The sequence below is a fragment of the Rattus norvegicus genome, chromosome 5 (assembly GCF_036323735.1).
Source record: "Rattus norvegicus strain BN/NHsdMcwi chromosome 5, GRCr8, whole genome shotgun sequence".
In the NCBI taxonomy this organism is placed as follows: Eukaryota; Metazoa; Chordata; class Mammalia; order Rodentia; family Muridae; genus Rattus; species Rattus norvegicus.
The window spans coordinates 63,928,179-63,949,027 of record NC_086023.1 but is presented as its reverse complement, the minus strand read 5'-3'; the positions used below and the strand labels follow the sequence as shown (position 1 = coordinate 63,949,027).

Here is a 20,849-nt window from a genome sequence, read left to right as displayed (position 1 = left end):
TATGACACTGAATTACTATTAAAAAAATCAGTTAATTTAACTCTTTAAATATAGTAATCACTTTTTATATATATATTAAGTTAAAAATGATAAGACTGAAAAAAAATGTATCATACGTTTGACATTAAGGGCGGGACAAATACTAAATTACTTTAGGTAAAATTTCTATGTGAAAAATCTTTAAAAATGATGCCATGTTACTGTCCCAATATATTCCCTATTATTATAGAAGTCAGCAATGCTTACTACAAAACATCTCACTGGTGCTAGCGGAGCACTTCAGGGGCAGAGCACAAAACGCCCTGGTCTAGGCCCAGGACTGAAAACCAACCACGCAAACCTTGCTGTGCAGGTGTTAGCAACTTGAAAAAGAAATGAAGCGGCCTGACTGACTTCAGAGTCCTGTAAGAAGACCCTCGAGTGCTACAAGCAAGGTGTGGTCTCAATCACCAGATCACAAGCACAGCGACGTCAGCAGCTTCATGATCTTTGAAATTTAACAGATCTAGTGTCCTGACAGCAATATAACATTCAGGACACCAACACAGCAGCACCAGAGAAAAATCCCTACAGTTATGAGTGTCCTTGGTTCTGGAGGTTGGCAAAGTGGACTGCACTATCGAATCAATTTATAAAAATGCTGCTTATGATAATTTCTGTCAGGCCCTTGAAGATGGTACAACATTTTTTTGTTTTGTTTTGTTTTGTTTTTTAACAGTGAAAATGAGGCAGACCTCCCTCACTCTGTTTTGGAATATCTAATTCTAATGATAATGCCCAATCAATTCTATTTTCTTAAATACACTAACATGCCAACAAACACAGGGAAGATTAAGGTTTCTCAGTTGAGCAGCATGTAGACAGTGCTCTCATGGTCGGCAGGTCTGCTGGGGTTGTTAAGAAGTTCTCAGAAGACACCCAAGACTCCTAACACATTAAAAGGAAGTTTCTTTTTTTAAAAACAGAATCATGAATAGAAAATTTCTCCATAGTTGCTGACTTTTAAAAACTTTTGGTCAAGTTATTATTTTTTTTTAAAGAAAACCATGGGATTTTAGCATTAGGCAGTTATAAAATTATACTTACTCTGCCTTACACCTCAATCCCAAGACAAAGATACTTGAATGGCTGCGGCTTCAGCACCTACTACCCTTCCTTCTCCCCTGGACTGTCCTTCTGAAGCTAGCTTCCGTCTGCTGATATTTGGGGCACTATTCTGTGCATAAAGCACACAAATTTTTAGATAGTAAAATTCTGATTTGCTATAAAGTCATTCTGTAAAAACTCAGAAATACACTTGTAGGCTGATGCTCCAGGTCAGGAGAGAGCGTGGAGTGGGAAAGCAGAGCACTGTCAAGGCAGTTGGTCTGTTAGATAGACTCTGCCCTTCAGTGGGTTCAGGGTCACACCCTGGACTGCTAGTAAACTCTGACCAGGAAGGAAGACAGGGAAGTGTGTTTCTCTTCTCTTTCCTAATTAATAAAAATGTCCATTTTTGAAGTGTAATTCTAACCATTCCAAATATTATGACTAAACATATTAGCCCTCATATAAAAATTATATCTGCTTTTTTATTCTGAAGTTTTTAGTTAAAATAAGAAGTAGTAAGGTTGTAATGAATTCTAAGTACATTAAAAAAAACAAGAACAAAATTAAACAGGATGCATTAACCTTTTTGGTTTTTAATATATACAGTTTTTGAATAACAATTTTCTTTTTACTTTTTAGGTAAGCAAGTTCAGAATGTTTAATGCATGTTAAATTGTAGTTTCTATCAGATAAAAACACTATGGGTTATAAAGCTCTGTGGGTGCCTTATTAGCCTAGGGTTTTTATTTCTACTATGATAAGAAATGAAGAAATGGAGAAGAGACTTTTTTTCCCATAGGGAAATAATCTACAAGAACTATGTGAATGAAGAAAAATACAAGGCTTTGCTAAAAATCTGAAAGCAGAAGTTACGGCGTAAAGAATAGGGTTATATGATTAAAACATGTAAAACTCTGACCTTTTTTGAGGAAGTAAAAGTATTAGCTATTGGAGGAAATTACATAATTGTTAATTTTTCCCCTCATGTTTGTCTCCAGATCAGCAAAGATATCAAAAGGCTTGATTTTTTTTTTTTTTAGGAAGTAAAAGTATTAACTATTGGAGGAAATTAGGTAACTGTTAAATAAATTTTCTCATGTATGTCTCCATATCAATAAAGATATCAAAAGGTATTATTTTTTTCTATCATTGTATATCTTTTGGAATGATGGATTTGCCTTTTATTAATGTATTAATTAATAAAAAACTCTTTATTTAGATATAATCTATTAGTGACCTCATTTATCTTTGATGATATTACTGAAAATAATGAAAACTTCTCTTTTAAAATCTTATTTCACAATATTTTAAGGAAAATCTGAAACTTCCTAAGTTTATATATGTTTATATATGTTAATCAATTTCACCTTTCTTGCATGTTTATAAAAGAGAGGCTTCCTAGACAGGCTTGATTTTGTAGCTGCTTAAAGTGTACTTGTTCTGGAACTGACCCCCCAGATCTCATGGGGGGAATCAGGCACAGCAAGAGACAAGCACTCAAGTGTCAACAGTTCCAAACGGGAGCTCTCAACGAAATTTAACCCCCAAAGTACAGTTTATTTGGGGTTAGACATAAGATACTTTTTGGTTAGAAGAGAAATGAATATATCACAATGAACTGTAGACTGCTTTCTAGCCTCAAGCAGGCTGGTTGAAACGAATACATAGAGACAATTCCTCTGGCCATTGCTGTGATGGATGCCACATTCACATGTGAGGGCTACTCTGAGTCAATAGATGGCAGTCCATCGCCTAGTAAAAGGGTTGAAGATGGCTAAAATCAGCATGCAGTTTGCTTTCATTCAAAATTTAATACTACTTAATTACAGGCATTCAAATATTGTCCATATACTGATAAGGCAATTTAAATAATTGGAAAATGATTATATTTCAGATGGACTGATAAAAGTATTTACACATTTATAAGCATACTATTGTTATAGTTATTCTTGCATAGTAATTCCTTGTTAATTAAAACCTGGTAGTTGTGAATTACAATGATTACTTCAACATTTTCTGAAAGAAAATCAACCAGGTTTCCAGATAAAGAAATTTTCAAATTGAATTTGTTATTTTTATAGATAGAATATGTTATATTCTAATAAAGATGAATTTATTTTGTTTTAATTTTTAAAGATCTCTATTCTTTTTATAATTTGTTTCTGGAAAGCTAAAAAAAAAAAAAGATACTCAACAAACCTTTAAGTACTTGTTACATTTGAAGCTAATTTTTATTGTTCAATAATGGTCACATAAAATTCTTGCATCACTGGAAAAGCTAAAAGACATACAAAGTCAGACCTGCGATGATATTACTTAGTAAAAATAATGAGTACTGCCACACCATTACAGACACTCTGTGATCTTGAGAGATACAAGAATGATTTTGTTCCTATCAGGTTTAGGCTATAAGGGCTTCACAATTATTAAGTTGCTACAATGCTAAAATATAATCCATTGACTGCATTTGTCACATGTCTGTATAGAATCTACGGACATGTATATGACTTTTATTTAATATAACACTAAAACTTTAAATAAAACTGCAGAAACACTATCCCTGGCACTATGGCCTAGACAGACAGTGGGAGATGAGTCTACCTGTTGGCTCACTTTGTTTCTCTAAGAGAAAAGCAGTATGAAGGTTTTAAAAAAACTGCCTTTTCTCTTTTCTGAACTGTACAAAATCTTTTATTTATTAAACTTCAACAATTATTAATTATATTATGCTATATAACTGTATAATTAAAAAAAGGTCTCTCTACTGTTTAATACATTAAAAGTGACTAGTAAGACAATATTGAATTACATTATTTAAACTAGAGAGTCAAAGTGACCTGACTTCATAATATTGAGAATTAATTAAATGGATTATATAACAATAGTTACTTTCTGCTTTCACTAAGAGTAAAATCATAATAAATCAGAAATTGACCATTAAGTATGTATGTATGTATGTATGTATGTATGTATGTATGTATACATATATATATATAAATATATATAATTCAAACAAGTAAAGAGAGTTTTAAGAATAGGAGAGTTAAATTGTCCTATATGAAAGGTACACTAAGCTCTTTCTAGCTTCATTTAAGAATGTATAATATTTCAGTAAAAGCAGAAAAACAATGGATGATATTGTGGGCTATATGCTTCTGGACTGTGGTAACATAATATTCTAAAGACACAGGATTATTTTACTGCTTCATAGCTTCTAGAATACATTCCCCTTTAATTTAATGAATATAGTCTAAGCCTGAGGGTATCATGATATAATCATTTAGTGACATGAGTAATAAAAACCAGTTGAAATCTTTTAAAAACAGGAAAATAAAGAACAGGCAGTGGGCAGGAGAGAGGGATAGGTGTATTATTGCTTTCTCAGTACAAACTCTCCAGATGTTTATTATCTTGCTGCAGAAGATGCTTGTCTATATTTTATGGTCAGCAGTTCAGAGAAGGGTAAATAGGCTGGGTCTTGGGGAAAATAAAAAGGTGTTTTTACTCACCGTTAGGTGATACTGCCTCCAGATTTCTGGGCAAGCCTGGAAAATAAAAATATTGATCAGCTGGGAGCATGAAACAAGGTACTTTACAGCCTGTTGGTTTTGGCATAACCCAGCATCCACCGGTGTCGGTCACAGGAAAATAAGAAGCTTAACAGAAAGGGTCTGCATTTCAGCTTCAAAAACCTGGCTAGACGGTTTAATTGAATTTTACACTGCTTTAACACACTCCCCGCCATTGTCAGGAAGCCAGTTACAAAGTTTTCCTCTCTTTCTTCACAGGTTAGAAGTTTGGGGACTATAGTATGATGCAGGGCCGTAAGTCAGTTAAACTGGTAAGTGAAGAGCAGTGGTCTAGATCCGTAAGACTAACCTAGAGAGTCTTTAAAAGAACCCCGCTTTAAAGAAGCCTTAACTGCGCAGTGTACTTATCTGTAATGTCTGCTGGTGCTAACTTAAAACTTAATGAAAAAAGAAAACCAAGCTAAACCACAGCACAACCCCTAAAGTCCATGGCCTTTCTCATATATAACAAAATTTTACATGTTCATATTTATAGAGGAAAAAATATAACACAAAAAAGTGAAACCTCAAAAATTGTGTCCAAGATGAATTTACTGAAATCATAATAGATAACGAAATACTCAGCAACAAACACCAGCTAGAGGTCCTTTCCTGAGCCACACTCTGATCTCTCTCAAGAGGAAACTGTCTAACAGCACCGTTTCGCTCATCAGTTGACTATCTTTGCAGAAAAAGAATGCTGATGACAATAACTATAAACAGCAAAATCTCTATTGAAAATACCTCATAAGTGACCAGACAAAAGATGTGTAACGAAGGTGAAAGAGTACACATTATGCACATCAAGCTTATCTAGCCCGTGCGATTTTTCTATAGGAAAGCATGTAAATTAAAATGTCCACTGGTCCCCTTCCCATTTCCAATGGCATATTCATAAAATATATAGCATCTGAAAAAACTACTACCTATGTCAATGATTTCTGGATTAGTAACACTAACTGAAAGAAAAATAACTTTAGAAAATTAAAAGTAGCTTCAGGAGGCAAAGACAATGTCAGTACCACATGAAGAACAGCTACAGAGTGGTTGGCTCCCAGGTTCTTAAGGATGACACACTGAGACATACTTACATACAAGACCTAGTGTACGATATATCTTCCTGCCTTCTAGCACACACCTTTTGCTGTGTTCATATAATTTGAGTTCAATTACGATAGAGATAAGCAAGCAGTTATTTATACAGTAGTTATGGATAGTTCTTGATTACCACAGTATCCTCAGAATAATACGGTTGAAAAATCACACTCACTGACTTGTCATGGACTGGCAGAATGCCACTCTACCATGTGACCTTTCCTGATGTCGTAGCAATTTAGTAAGAGAAGAAAGAATGACTTGGTGTTTGAACAATCATCTGATTGCTCTGTCCATGAGGTTGATGACTGATACAGAAATTTAGTAGTGGGTGACATGAAACTTCTTTTCTCTTATTAGATGATAATACTGCAATTAAAAAAATCTAGTTATTATGTAAGTGCTTTCACTTAACATTCCTATTACAGATTCATATTACTATTTTGTACATAATACTATGTAAGGTTACAGAAAAAGACTTCCAAGCAGGGGTCGACAGAGAGCATATGCCGTTAACTTTAAATAAAAAATGTAAGCCACCGCAACCACTAACCTAATTTTAAAATCCCATTTTTTTCTACATGCTAAGGCATTGGTGGCTTCTTTTTAACACTCCTTAGTATTATACACACATAGACATTTAAAAAATTCTCACCAAGCAGAATGGCAAAATATTCAGGTTTATATAGGTTTTGCATGGGAAATTTAGATAGGATAAATTTCTAAAGAAAGAAGCTAAGTACTGCAAGTGAAAACTTGGTCTAAGTAAAACATTTACACTGAGTGAGTAGTCAGCTGCTCATCTCATCTCACATGAAAACCTACAAAGCATCAAAGGGCACTGCACTCTACCGCCCTGCTGCTCCCACCGTCCTGGCACTTAGGTAAGTGAACCCAAAGGCCATCCTCAAGTCACACACCCGAACACACAAAGTGCACACGTACATCTGTTTCAGCAATGTGGCATGCTGGTTGCCAACTTCTGTCCAACTAGTTTTGCTATCTATTGTGCTTTGGATAATAAACATACATGAATAACTGAGTGTTATTATTCATAAAATTCAAAGATGAATCAACACACTTTGCCATGCCAGATGAACTGAGAGTTTATACTGTGCATTTCAACCCATATTGAATTTTATCAGGTGCTAATTATTGTTTTATGAGAACAACGGCTTAGTGCATCTGTTGTTTAATTCCCACTTCCCTATTCTCAAATGCGTACATCAAAGAAAATAAAACACTCAATCTTGAACAGCCCCTGACAGCAGACCAAGACTCAAGTGCTCAACAGACAAGGCCCTTGCCACCAGTTCTCATATTTCCACAACAATGAACAAACACAAAACAGCGCTAAGCGGCCTTTCCTCCTCCTCAGCTCCCCTTGGCCAGTTGTCTGCCTTGTACTAGAGAGAGCCCTTGAACGCAGCCCTGCTGGGAACACAGCACAGGAGAAAGGATTAGCCTTACTAACATGCTAGCATTTGCAAAAGGGAAGAAAAAAACCCCAGTACTGTATTTGGTATATGAATAACCAAAGTGTATGAGCTGACAAGAGACCAGGACAGGCCTGTGGCTCCCCGGGAGAAAATGTAGCTGTGATGAGTGACAGGGCTTTCAGGAAATATGTTCACAATCACAGACAGTGAAGGCCATGACCTAGATCGTTTAAGAGCTTGTCTTGTCAAATTATCAAAAGCTTCTTCCTCTCTGAATAAAGAGTGACATAAGTGAGTGTCAGGAAGCTGCAGGCTGACAAGCCAAGCATACAATAACAGAATGCACGTCACATACATGCTCAACACCGCCACTGCTAGCGGCAAATCTTAATGAGAGCGCGGCCAGCCCAGGAGACTTGGGTCCCTGCTGGCACAGCTACTCATCTCACAAAAATCCTTCAGCTCCAAGTCAGTTAGGCTCTGACACGACAACTACAATTACGAAACACAACTTTTTAACAGAATCCTCTGGTGCTTTGTCAAAGCCTCTGTTGTTAAGAGCTGGCCCCTTAAGTCACTACAGCAAAACAAAAGATTTAATAAAACAAGCAATGCTCATCAATGGTGAATAACTTACACAGGAAAAAAATAAGGAGAATAATTTTGTTAAAAATTTGTTGACTGAGAAGTGATGGCAAGAAAAATAATCCCATCTCTGGATCTGAATGCCAGTGTGAGTCTCCCCACACACTAACATTGTTTTAGGCACCTTCCATTGCAAAGGACAACTCTACGCTGAAGCCCGGTCAGCACTCTTCATACAAAGACTCTCAAGTCATCCAACTGTCCAAACACTTGGCTAACCATTGTGTATGCATGGGATTCTCCCGACATATTTATGTGAGCTGGAATTCATCTTAGGAGAAAAGAAAATTAAAAGAATATCTTAACATCTACCTTAAGCCAAAAGTCTACATAAAGACAGCTCTAAGGTCTAACATTACAGAAATCTACAATGAAAATTCAAAATGTTTTAAGATTGTTTACTCTATTTCTATTTCTGCACAAACATGGCTATTCTTCGTAAGGAGATAAACACATAAACACCAACAGGATTAGACATATATATGACACCTATATGTGGCAATGTATCGGCATCTATAATTTTTTCAGCAATCAGTGTGAAAAGCCACTCACTGATTACTATCTCAAAGCTGCTTCCAAAATGAACCAGGCTCATAAAACTATCCTGTGATCCAAGGTCAAATTTATTCAGTTTTTAGACTCAAAATCCTCTGTAATTAGGAAAATTAACAAGCTATTTTTTTTGTAGAAAACATTCTTTTTTTGTATTCTCCTAAGTTAAGTGTAGTTATAAGGGCATAAAGTTTGTTAAATTATATTTCAGTTTTATTAGAAAATGCAATTGTCATATTTTACAGAAAAATATTTAAAATTGATCACAAAAGATCCTCAACAAACTCATGCACACTCAGTTCTCTGAAGTAACATTTTCTTTTGAAAAAGATTTTTTTATAATAAGGAATCACAATGTTTCTGTAGATACTTTGATTCTAGATCACTGACAAGTTTATTTTACAAAGAGCTGCTAATTTTCTGACACATATGGTTTTTAGCTAAGAGAAACATAAAACAATAGGAGAAAATGACAACAATGAGTCTTGAGAGCACAGCAGCTGAAATTAGACATGCCAGAACCAAATAAAAGGCTGGGTTCAAATCCTGACCCTGCTACTTACTGTCCTAGGCAAGTTATATATTGCTGTGTCTCAGCTTTCTTATTCATAAAACAGGGCTGCCAGAACTCTCTCAGTGTGCTGCTGTGATGGTTAGAGCTGTTAAGATTAATTCTTAGAACAATGCCTGCTAAACAGCAAGGCTCAACTGCTACTAGTCATGACTGCAGTCACATGAGAGTGGCACTCTATACTTTATGGCACTCCATGGTCATGGACAGATGGACATCAATAAGGCTGCTGAGACTCTATTGGATAGTGGTCAAGCTTGGTAGGAAAGCAAAGACTCCCAGAAACAAATCTAAAAGGAAAGAACAAGCTACATTTCCTTTAGATGTAGCTGCTTGTGACTCCCTTCTTCAGAGTGAGGGTGGGGAAAATATCAAATTGATCAGCACCTAAGTTACCCACTTAGTTTACACTCAGATGAGATCTACTTAATGTTTTTAGTTGTTTAGAATGATAGAAAAGGATACTGGATCAGAGAGTATTTGACCTTAAATTTTAGAGTTAACTTCTGACTACAAAATTTTTAAATTATTTTGGCCACTGAAGAAAGCCAGAAGTGTTCCACCCCGTTCTCAAACTGACATGTCAGTGCTCAATTTACTCAAACTCAGGTGAGTTCTTTCCCCTACAATGTCTAAACAATGAGGGCCACAGCATTTTTGCCAGCATTTCCTTTTTAGCAGTAACCAGAGATTTCCTTCCAGGAAATTCTTGTGCAGCTCAGCCTGGCCTTGAAGCAGCAATCCTGCTCTTAGCTTCCTGAGTACTGCAATTACATGGGCCAGAACCTCCATTTCTTTTCTTCTAATTATTTTTTTTTTACATTACATGCATGTGCAATGTTTATGGCTGGTGCCTGATGCCCCCAGGAGCTGCAGTTATAGACGGACTGACCAACCATCTGGGTGGTGGGAACTGAATTTGGGTCTTCTGCCATGCATCTCTCTTTCTTACCCACTCACCAACTCTCCATTTATTTAAAATAACCGTTTACAGTCATTCATTCTGTGTGCGTGCACCTGTATGCATGTGGAGGTCAAAGGACAACCTGCTGGAATTGGTTTTCCCTTCTATCATGTAGATTCTGGGGACTGAACTCAAGTATAAGGCTTAGTGGCAGGCGCCCTTACTTGTTAAGCTATCTCACTAGTCTAGAGGCTTCCTTTCTGAAAGACTAACCTTCCTATACCTCAACAATAACAAAGATTTAGGTTGACAGCATCCCTAATCCTGTCACGAGCACTTTGATAGCGCCCAATGAACAGTGAGTTTCTGAGTGCTGACACTTATTATTTTATATTTACATATATAAAAACACAAGCAGCATCTCAAATGACAAAAACCTAATGATACAAACTATTTCCCTTGGTAACTACATTAGCTATTTCTTTTTTTTTTTTTTTTTGGTTCTTTTTTTCGGAGCTGAGGACCGAACCCAGGGCCTTGCGCTTCCTAGGTAAGCGCTCTACCACTGAGCTAAATCCCCAGCCCCTACATTAGCTATTTCTATTCATGATCATGTTTTATCATTCAGTTCTTATCATGGAATTAATTCTTCTTTGGAATTACCTTTTCTTTTTCTCTCAAGATACTCATAACTTCCAGGGTATGTTAGATACGGTTTGGGTCCACAGTGGTGCTATTTGATGCTGTCACAGATATAATTTAAAAGCTCTTCTTAAAAAATCATTATAAAGATTAGGGAGATGCTCAGTTGGTAAAACACGTGAGGACCTGAGTTTGGATCCCCAGTCCTCATGTAAAGAGCAGGGTGTGGTGGCACAGCTTGTAATTCCAGTGTTGGGGAGGCGGAGGCCAGAGGATCTTTGGAGCTTTGCCATCTAGTCTAGCCAAACCAGGGAGTTCTAGCTTCAAAGATCCTCTCTCAAAAAATAAGGGGGAGAAGAGGTTGAAGAAGGCATTTGACATTGATCTCTGAGGCCTACACACACACATACCAAAGTACTAAACATTCATAATAAGTTAACTATAAGCTATAACACTGGAGAACTACTGCAAATAGTTAATAAAATATTTTTCTATACATAAGCAATAAGTGACTGAAAAGCAATTTGGTAAAAAAACAAAACAAAACTGGTACACTTCCAATAAAAATGTGTAAATCTAAATATGAAGAATATGCAATATTAAAATCTTCAAAATTCTTGTAACATAAAGCAAAGCGTCAGTGGTAAGAAGTATATTGTACTTTTGGGTTATAATGCTCAATATAGTAAACTGCCCCTGTAGTCATCAGTAGATTGCACACAATAATCAAAACCCAATCAGGATTTATCACAGGTAAATGAATGAGCTAACATAATCATTTGGAAAGAGAAAGGAAACAGAGAAAACAAAGTTTTAAGAAACTACACTCACTATCTGGATTTATGACTGTGGGGACACAGTAGTCAAGAGTTGGGTGTCAGTACCATGGCATAAAGTCTAAGTATCAATCCATTTAAGTGTGGTTATGTAATCTTTAACAAAGACACAAAGGATGGACTTTAATGAGTGATGAGAACCAACTCACACCAATGTAAGACCAACTGAAAACGGACCAGCGGTCAGTATATGAAACATAAGCTACAAGATGTCTAGAAGAATACACAGGACAAAATTTTTATGCCCCAAGGGTAGAAAAAGAGTTCTTAGAAATGGTACCAAAAATATAAGCCATAAAAGACTGGCAAGTTGTACTTGAAATTTACAAATGAGCTGTTGATTGAAATGATACTTCCGGATCATATAGGCAATGAAAGAGTTCTATCTGAAATAATAATGAGAAAATAAGGACCACAATTAAAAATGGGAAGGGATCTAGACGCTTTGCCAAAGATGACGCAAGAATAAAAATGAGCACAAGAAAGGATGTCCAGCAGGGTTAGTCACTGAGCAGACACAAGCTAGAACCACAAATAGAGTGATACTGTGCAGCTATTAGAATGGCTAAAAACCACTCAACAGTACAAAAAACTGGTTACTGACTATGCTATTCCCAAAGAATTTATGACATATAATACTTGTAAGTAATAGAATAGGGCACATTACACCTTGAATACATAAAGCAAATAGTAAATAAACACAAGTCACTATAAAAGCTGAAATAAAGGACAACAGAAATACAAATGCATCTATGAGTCCTGATGTAACTACAGTGACACCATCTCACAGCCTGGGTAAGCGGCTCACCCCGGAGCCCTATCAGCAATCCTAACTGGTATATTTTCCTAGGTTCTTACACTAAGCCGCCCAGGCTGGCCTTGAACTTGGTAATCCTTCTGCTTCAGCCTCCTGAGTAGCTGGGATTACAGGCTATGATATCAAGTCTGGCTTAAACTGAAGTCTTCCAGAAATAATTATTCTTTTCTCTCTTTTTAAAAAAACTGAACTATGATAAAAAGTAGAGGGGAACTAGTTACGTCTGTCAGCCTGTCTGTATTCTTAGTGTGCAGAGGAGGATGCAGGCTGGTGACCTGGTATACAATCCTTTTCCCATTTAACAGGATAAAATAATACATATGAACAAGCAATACACAAATCCGAGAACCGAGTCCATTTTAACTCAAAATTATTCTGCAGATATTTTAAAGTTTTCAAGAGAAATTACATACACTTTTAGGTGTGTCTGGCATGTGGCCCACACACCCCATGTGTGTAGCAATGAGTGTGGCCTAATACAAAACTGTAAGATTCCTTACACTCTGAGGGGTTTTTGCTTGTTTGTTTTTAATTGGACTTTGTAGTTCTGGATGGTGGACTGTACAGATGACAATGGGTCTGAAATGTGTACTCTGCACATGACAATGGTACTGGAGGAAGAATGTGGACTCTAGTCACATGGTGTGTTGCAATGACAAAAGGTTGGACACAACTGCATTTTTCAATGAATTAATTAGTATATAATAGTATAGTTTGAAGGAGATTTGCAAAATCCGGTTCAGAAGCTATCTGGAATCAATGAAGTTTAGGAGAGTTGACCTTGGCTTGCAGTATTTAATTATGTTTGTAGCCTCACAGGGCATTAATGTGGATCTGCCTTTCTTAATTTCACAGATCAATTGTATCAGAATTTGTCCTTATTAGAGATCTAAGAATTAAATCCAAGTCTACATAGACGTTTACAACTGAATTTTAAAAGAAGGTGAAATGTTCAATTAGTCTGAAAATCACATTTCTGGTACCAACCTACTTTGTCACAGTCTCACATAGGACTGGACTAAGATTAAGTCCATTTCTAAGGACCACATACTTCTCAATGACACCAAAGACTCAGAGGACAGTCTCTTTTCTGGCATCCTCTCCTAGCACGTTCTTAGTTTCAACAAAGAAATCCTTTCATTAAGCTGCTAGGCTCACTCTAGGGTCACAAACTGGAAAGTGAGGCATGTGCTAGAGACAGCTTCAGAGGGTGGGGAAGTCTTCAAGAGAGATATTGAGGAAGGAAACTGTTTAACACAATTTGAAAACAAGGCTGGATTCCTCTTCAAAGTTGAAACGTATTAGGGTACATAGCTTCAATTTAAAACGTAGAATATGTATATGCAATTTCATAAAGTTTAGACATTCATTTATTAGTTAAGTGGCTTGGGAACAGTTTCAATGAATGATTAATTCTTAGCTTGGGATTTGTTCTCCTAACAATGAACACACAAAAGATTTTCATTAAAATGATCATGAGGACAGAAGTAGGGCCGGGCAGATGGCTTAGTGGGTAAACATGCCAGTTTCACGAGCCTGAGGACCCAAGTTCAATTCCTAGGCCTATCTAAAAAGTCAGATGCAATGGCATGTATCTTCAGTCTCAGCACTGCTGTGCTAGTCATTGTTTGTCAACTTGACATATGCTCAGGTCATTTGGGAAGAGGGGATCTCAACTGAGAAAATGCCCCCAAGTCAGTTTTTCTCACAGCAACACAGAATCAAAGTAGGGCGATTTCTGGCAAGTCTACTGAAACAATTTTAAACAGAACTGGAAAAATAACTAGGTTTACCTTATTATCACCCAAGCATACCCGACTCATTTATTAATTCATTATTCAAAGTCCTACTGAGCTCCAATGATACAGCATTGTCCTAGAGCCCACAGTTACTATGATGAGTGTGCTGAAAACACACTTGTAGCTTATGTTTAAAGTAGAGGACAGAAAAGTGATTCAAAGTAAGATGTAAGTGTTACGGAGAAAAAGTAGGGCTGGAGAGATGGCTCAGGGGTTAGGAGCACTGACCGCTCCACAGACCGCTCCACGTGGTGGCTCACAACCATCTGTAATGGGATCTGATGCTCTCCTCTGGTGTGTCTGAAGACAGCGGCAGTGTACTCACATACATAAAAAAAAATAAATAGATACATCTTTGGGGAAAAAAAGGAGAAAAAAATAGAAAAAGAGGGCAAGGAAAGTTGAAGGTATAGAGATGTGCTGTTTTAATGAGGGTGGGCAAAGGAGACATTTGGGGAGACACAATAAAGATGAGGAAGTAAGTTCTTGTGGGCAACTAAGTGGAAAAGTAACAGAGGATACAGAGAAAGTTTATTTGGCCTTTCAAGGAAATCATCTAAATAAAGTACGCTCCAGGAATTCCCGTGGTCAAGAAGTCAGAGCATGCACAGTCCTTGTACAGACGGTATGAGCCTGAGCTTTGACTCTGAGACAAAGTCATACAAATTTGGATAGATGTAAGCTGAGACATGTTTAAAAGGATTACTCCAAGAAAGGTTTGGTGGCACATGCCTAATCCCAGCATTTAGGAGGCAGAATGCTATGCTGGTACACACAGCCAGCTACATATCTTGCCAGACACTAACAGAGAAATACAAACAACAACAAAACCCAACCAATCAAGAATGATTATTCTAGCCGCCTACAGAAAAATAGAGAAAAGGGAAAGTGGGAACTGTTCACAAAGGTCCAGAGTTACTATTCCCTCACAGACTGTGCAGGACAGTAACAAGTACGATGGAAGTGGCTAAGACTCTTGATACTGTGAAAGGCTCTTTCACATCAGTGCTAAAACTATTCAGATTCTGATATAACACCGTAGCCTTTCAAGATCGGAACAGTCAGAGCGAGGAGAAAACAGCTCAGAGCAGCTAACCTTTCTCAAATATGATTTTGCATCTCTGGGTCTACATAGAAAGGCCCTATCTAAAAGCAGAGGAGGAAAGCTATTAAACCAGGTACGGAAGCTCACAATGTGCATAAGTTATCTCAGCATTCAAGAGGCAGGAAGATTTGGAGTTTAAGGCCAGTCTGAAATATCTAACAGGATGCTTGATTTAAGAATTTTGGGGAAGAGGACAGAGTCTTTGGCAGTTTGAGGATGGGAAATCTTTTTCTAATCTTTCTATAGCTTTGTCATTTGGAGGGCAATAACCACTGGTGTAGGCTGACTTCGGTCTTACACTGTATCTCTGTCCTTCACTTTATAAAATAGGGATTTCAGTCAAATGGTTTCTGCATTGGTAACTAATGAGATATTTCAAATATAGCAAGAGTTCAAACACAACTCATCAGTTTTTATTATGAATTTTCTTTGCATGAATGTATCTGGTTCTGGCCAAACAGACATCCAAGGATGGCCATGGGAAGAGAAAGTTAAACTTTGTTCATCTATTTAAATTAAAAAAAAAAATTATTCCGTGTGTGTGTGTGTGTGTGTGTGTGTGTGTGTGTGTGTGTGTGTGTGTGTGTATGCATGCTATGGTATGGAGAGGTCAGAGGATAACCTGTGAGAGTCTGTTCTCTTTTTCTACCACATTAAGTTCTAGGGATCCAACTTATCGACCAGGTTTGGTGTGCAAGTGCTTTTATCCATTGACCCATTTTGCTGGCTCCCACTTGATCTTTAAACTTATAAAATGTTAAAAGTCTCAATATTCAACAAGGTTCCGGAGCCTTCTGTGAAAGGACAGAAAGTGTAGGAGTGGTGAGAAGGAGTTACTAACTAGATGGGTGGCAGACAGCTGTCTGCACAGGTCAGGAGTGTGAGTCAAGGGCTTCTATACAGAGCCGGGAGGGGAAGGCTTGCCAAGAGTCCCAGTAAATTAAGAAGAAATGGACTCCAACAGTTCAAAACTACATGTGGGTTAGTGAGCTGCTCTGGGCTTCTGGCACAAGCCTGGAATCTCAGCACTGAGAAGACAATGAGGACTGACCTGAAACAGGGTTGAACCAGGTAAGAATGTGGAATGTCTTAGCAATGATTAACTCTAAGTACAAAATAGGCACCTGCCACCGTGTAGGAATGGATGTGATTAAGAGCTAAAGTGACAGACCCTTAGTGACAAACCCATTAGGATAAGGAGTAAACTGTAGGAAGCTCCACATTCCTTATCAAAGTCATTAGCCTTCCTGGGCTCTGGAATTGTGGTTAGAACTGATAATCCTTTAACCCCACACATATTTACAACAGGAGGGGGCAGGTCTAATGCACCATTTTGGTTTTGTTGTAAGAAATGTTCTCAATTACTTGTAGTTTCTTAATATTAACAAATACATAATTTTTGAGGCAGAGTTTTGTTGGTCTCAAAACTTGAAATCCCTCTTGACTAGGACTCCTAGGTGGTGGAATTAGAGGTCTCACTACAATGCCCAAGTTACTTTTTAAATATCTAAAAGGACCTAATAAAACAAGCATATTTAAAGCACTGGGAAGCATGTACTTCACAGTCACAGACTATTTATTTTACCACTAGTAAAATCACCAACAAGAATTTCAGATCAGTTTTCACACGCACGTCTGTATAAAACATGTAAGTGTACATTCTTCCAAAGCCAGCTGTGCTGGCACACACCTTGAATCCCAGCACTCAGGAGGCAGAGACAGGTGTATCTCTGAGTTGGAGGCCAGCCTGCTTCGCAGAGCAAGTTCGAGGACAGCCAGGGCTACACAGAGAAACCCTGATTCAAAAACAACAACAAACAAACCTACCAACAAACGTTCCTTCAAGTAGAACGGCTGATGGTTATGAATTGTTACACTGCCCAAAGTCTTGACAATTTAGTTGCAGTAAAAATACTTACATCAGCATAGTGGCCTATCATATCACATCGGTCACATCGCTTTCTCCAGGAAGATCTTTCAAAACATCTGTGAGTGGAAGACATGGGCAAAGAGCAGTCTAAGCAGTAACGGGCTGGACAGCCATACTGGAGGTGTCCTCTTTCCGAGCAGAGACAGCAGGGCCGGACTTTCTGTGTGGCAGACAAACATAAACTCTCTTTAGCAAAACTTATCAGTCTCAAATGGTAGAACATTGGCTTTCCTTTCCTAGATAAAAAGTTATTTCTAACTTGAAACTCAGTGAAGGTCCAACCTTGAACAGAATTATAAAATCAGACAAATGTCTAGACTCAGCTTGAACACACCTATCAGTGTGTTGCTGCCACAAAGTCCTAAGTCTGGATGTATGCCCAGCAGGCATGTACTTAGCATATCTTATTTTACAGAGGAATAGCCATAGAGTAGAAATATCCAGGGTAACAGGATGAGGATGTCTGGAAATCAAGTCACAGGAGGAGCAGACAGAGAAGCAGTCGCATGCCTACGAAGAGCAACTTGGGAGGCAGTAGGTAATGAAAGGGCTGTGTGCACAGAGCCACTACATACCAAAGTGTAGAACTTCAGTTCCATTTGTTTCAAACAGATGTGCTCGCTTTGCCATTACTCCACACATATAAATGAAAAGAATTACAGATCTCTAATAGTGAGAATTATCCCACAATGAAATGTGCTGTCTATAGAGGAGAAAGTTTCAAAAGGAAATCATTTCACTCAGTCTTCTTTCGCATCTTTTGGACAAGAAAGTCTAGGCACAGAGTATGGGTACCTGTACAGTCACCCAGCTTCTAACAGGGAAGCTGAAATGGAGCCCAGGGCCTGCAGACACTGCGCCCATGCTAGGCTCATGAGCTACCTATGATCCAACGCTTTAACAAGAGCTCAGTCCAAACTCCAGGGGTCTAGGCCTAACAGTCTGACTTTAACACAGGAAGAAGCATCATGCATCTCACGTACTTGTGGTAAGGGGCAGTTTTTTGACAAATGGCCACGTTTATCACAATTTCTACACGTGACATTTTTGTTGACTGAATAGTATCGGTTGTTCCACCTTCCAGATGATCTGTTGTTATCTATCTTGGCCTAAGGGTAGGAGGAAAAAACAATCAAGAATTAAAATTATTTCAGTCAGTTTAAGGAAACCTTTCTATTCTTCCTCTTAAAACTACTGAGTAAGAAACATTAAATTTGAAGTCAGCTCCATTACTTTGGTCTGACAAAAGAAGGAACAGACACCTATGTTCCACCTAACATCCAGAAGCAGACTCCATTCCCGAGAAGCTGAGCACGAGGACAGCTCTATCTCTTGGGCCCTTGCTCACGTGACTCCCTCACTGGTCAGTCTCCACTGAGGGCTCGGGTCTAGAAGAAATACTGAGAGCTCCGTTAGCTGGTGCTAACTACATCTAAACATACACCATTTATTCCTGAATGAGAGACTTGCTAAAAGTTTTAGTTAAGGAATGGTATTTTTATGATTTTGTGCTTTAAAACATTTTAAAACCATATAACTACCAAATGTAACCTTTTCAAAAGCACAGGGCTACCTCTATTGCCTATAAAACCAATTACAACTTCTAAGAGTATAAGACAATCTTCGTCCACTATTGGTTACATAGTGACCCAATTCTAGTTGTCTCTTATGCTAGTCAAATTTCTACTATGTATGAAAGAACAAGAGAAAGTACATCATATGAAATACCTAAAGAGGACTATGTAATCCCAACCATTATTCTTGTTTGGCAGAATTCCATCTTTAAAGTCAGGCATGGTGGTTCATGCCTATAATCCCAACACTTGGGAGGCTGGGGCAGGAGGATTGTAAGCTCAAGGCCAGCCTAGGCTATGTAGGAGACCCTGTCTCAAAAAAAAGAAAAGTACATACATAAATAAATAAATTCCAGTTGTGAAAAAGTGTCATGTTTTACCTGGTATTCTCTTGAATTGGTTGTCAGTTATTTCTAATTTAGTGATTTCTTAAACTTGACTATAAAGTTGAAAACAGCCTTTTAATTTTTTTTATTTTTAAGTATTTGTTACAATAAGGCTAATAATTGACACAAGCACCTGCCCCATTCTAAATATAGATTGACCATTTCCTTACACTGAAGAAACAGTCATTTCCGGTGTTGATCTTAGTAGTATTAGGCCACCCGGGCTACAGGAATCTTTAAGGCAGAGATGAAACATAAACGGAAGGGTGATTATAGCCACTCATCAGCTGACAAAATCCAAGTTGACTTACAGTTCTGAAACATTAAATTATATAATACTAAAACCAAACTTTCCCTTCTAAGCTATGGGATTATGTCTTTTAAAAAAGCTTATACTGTTCCAAAAAATATATTGTGGAAAAAACAAATGGAACATAGAGATCAAAAGACAATATTAGCCTATTATTTAGATTTGAAAAAATTGATCTTACCTCGATGTCTTTGTCACTGATGAACCAATTTACATCATTTTCTCCTAGAAAAGAAAACAAATGTTACTTTTAGTGCCTTAAGTCACATCACAGACAGACAGACAGACAATGGTTCTTCAGTTCGTTAGCATTCACAGTGGTATGAGTAAGAAGTGTAAGAGAAGGGGTCAGTGGAAAGTGCCAAACACCTCAAATTCTCATGCTGCTCTAAAATGTTATTCCTCAGACTTTTATCTATTTAAAATTGTGTGTCTATGCATATGAGTGTATATGCCCATGGGTACCAGAAGACGCTGCTGGATCTCCCTGGACCTGGAGCTTCTCCATGTGGGTCCTGGGAAATGAATTTTAGACCTCTGCCAGGGCAGCAAGTGTTCTTAACTGATGAGCCTTCTTCCCAGCCCTAAAATGTTATTATGTTTTTGTGGTAATAGGCTTTGAGCATGCCACACAAAGCACTAATGCCACTGGTTTTGTGTGTCTGCGTGTGCAGCTGCACATGTGTTGGGATATCTATGGGAGGCTGGGAGGATGTCGGTATCCTACTTGCCAGCACTCTACCTTCTTCCTCTGAGACAGCCTCTCTCACTGGCAGCGGACTCAGACTCTGCTTACCACCACAATGCTAAGGTTACAGGTACCTGTGTGCCCATACCCTACTCTATACACGGGTGCTGAGGACTCCAAGTTAGAGCCTAGCCAGCACCCCAAGTGCTCTCACCCACCCGAGCCACCCACTCAACACTTTACTTAAAAGTACTCATTTTAGTTGTGCGACTCTCAACAAATAATCACATGTGCCTGTGAAACAGGGACAACAGTATTTATAGTATTTGCCCTGACCACCTAAAATCTGTAAGAATCAAGAGATTTGTGGAAAATGCTTTGTATCTTTTTTTCTTTTTTTTTTTTTTTTGGAGCTGGGGACTGAACCCAGGGCCTTGCACTTGCTAGGCAATGCTTTGTATCTTAAGCTCTATACAAATAATAAATAAATAAAGGACCCAACAGAAGATGCAGAAATAAATTTATGTCAATCTCCTTACCTGACCAAGCAGAACTTTACTTAGAGGGGAGGTGCCCTAATGATCCCACCCCTTTTATTTTTCTAGACCCCAGACACTGGGACATTCCAAAACCTTTTGTAAACAAGCCTAAGAGTCTTGTTTTTTGATACTCTAGTTTGCTATTTTGTGATGCTGGCACATAAACTGTGATCACTATCTACCTAAACCGTCCAACAAGCTCCTCATTAATGAGTCCTCCCAGCAGTATCAGCAGACTTCGTCTTTCACTCACACTGTACAGTGGTGGAAAACTCACACGATCTCATTCACACTAAGTCGGTAGAAGGGAAGGAAATCCTTCACCTCAGCATCAGCATTAACAATGTCTGCTGCTTTTT

At 38.0% G+C, this 20,849-nt stretch overlaps 1 protein-coding gene across 9 annotated transcripts in view; it reads right to left on the bottom strand.

Annotated features, from left to right (window-relative positions):
• Positions 1-20,849, bottom strand: part of Zcchc7 (zinc finger CCHC-type containing 7) — a 181,669-nt gene that overhangs the window by 19,933 nt on the left and 140,887 nt on the right. For all 9 annotated transcript variants that reach the window (XR_005504380.2, XR_005504382.2, XR_005504381.2 and 6 more), the window contains exons 3-6: positions 19,445-19,488; positions 17,977-18,102; positions 16,983-17,153; positions 4,599-4,634 (exon numbers count right to left, since the gene is read on the bottom strand). Coding sequence is in view for 6 of the 9 variants with exons in the window: in XM_039109462.2 (XP_038965390.1) it covers positions 4,599-4,634; positions 16,983-17,153; positions 17,977-18,102; positions 19,445-19,488 (377 nt within the window). In the remaining 3 variants the exon portion in view is untranslated. The remainder of the gene's footprint in view (positions 1-4,598; positions 4,635-16,982; positions 17,154-17,976; positions 18,103-19,444; positions 19,489-20,849) is intronic.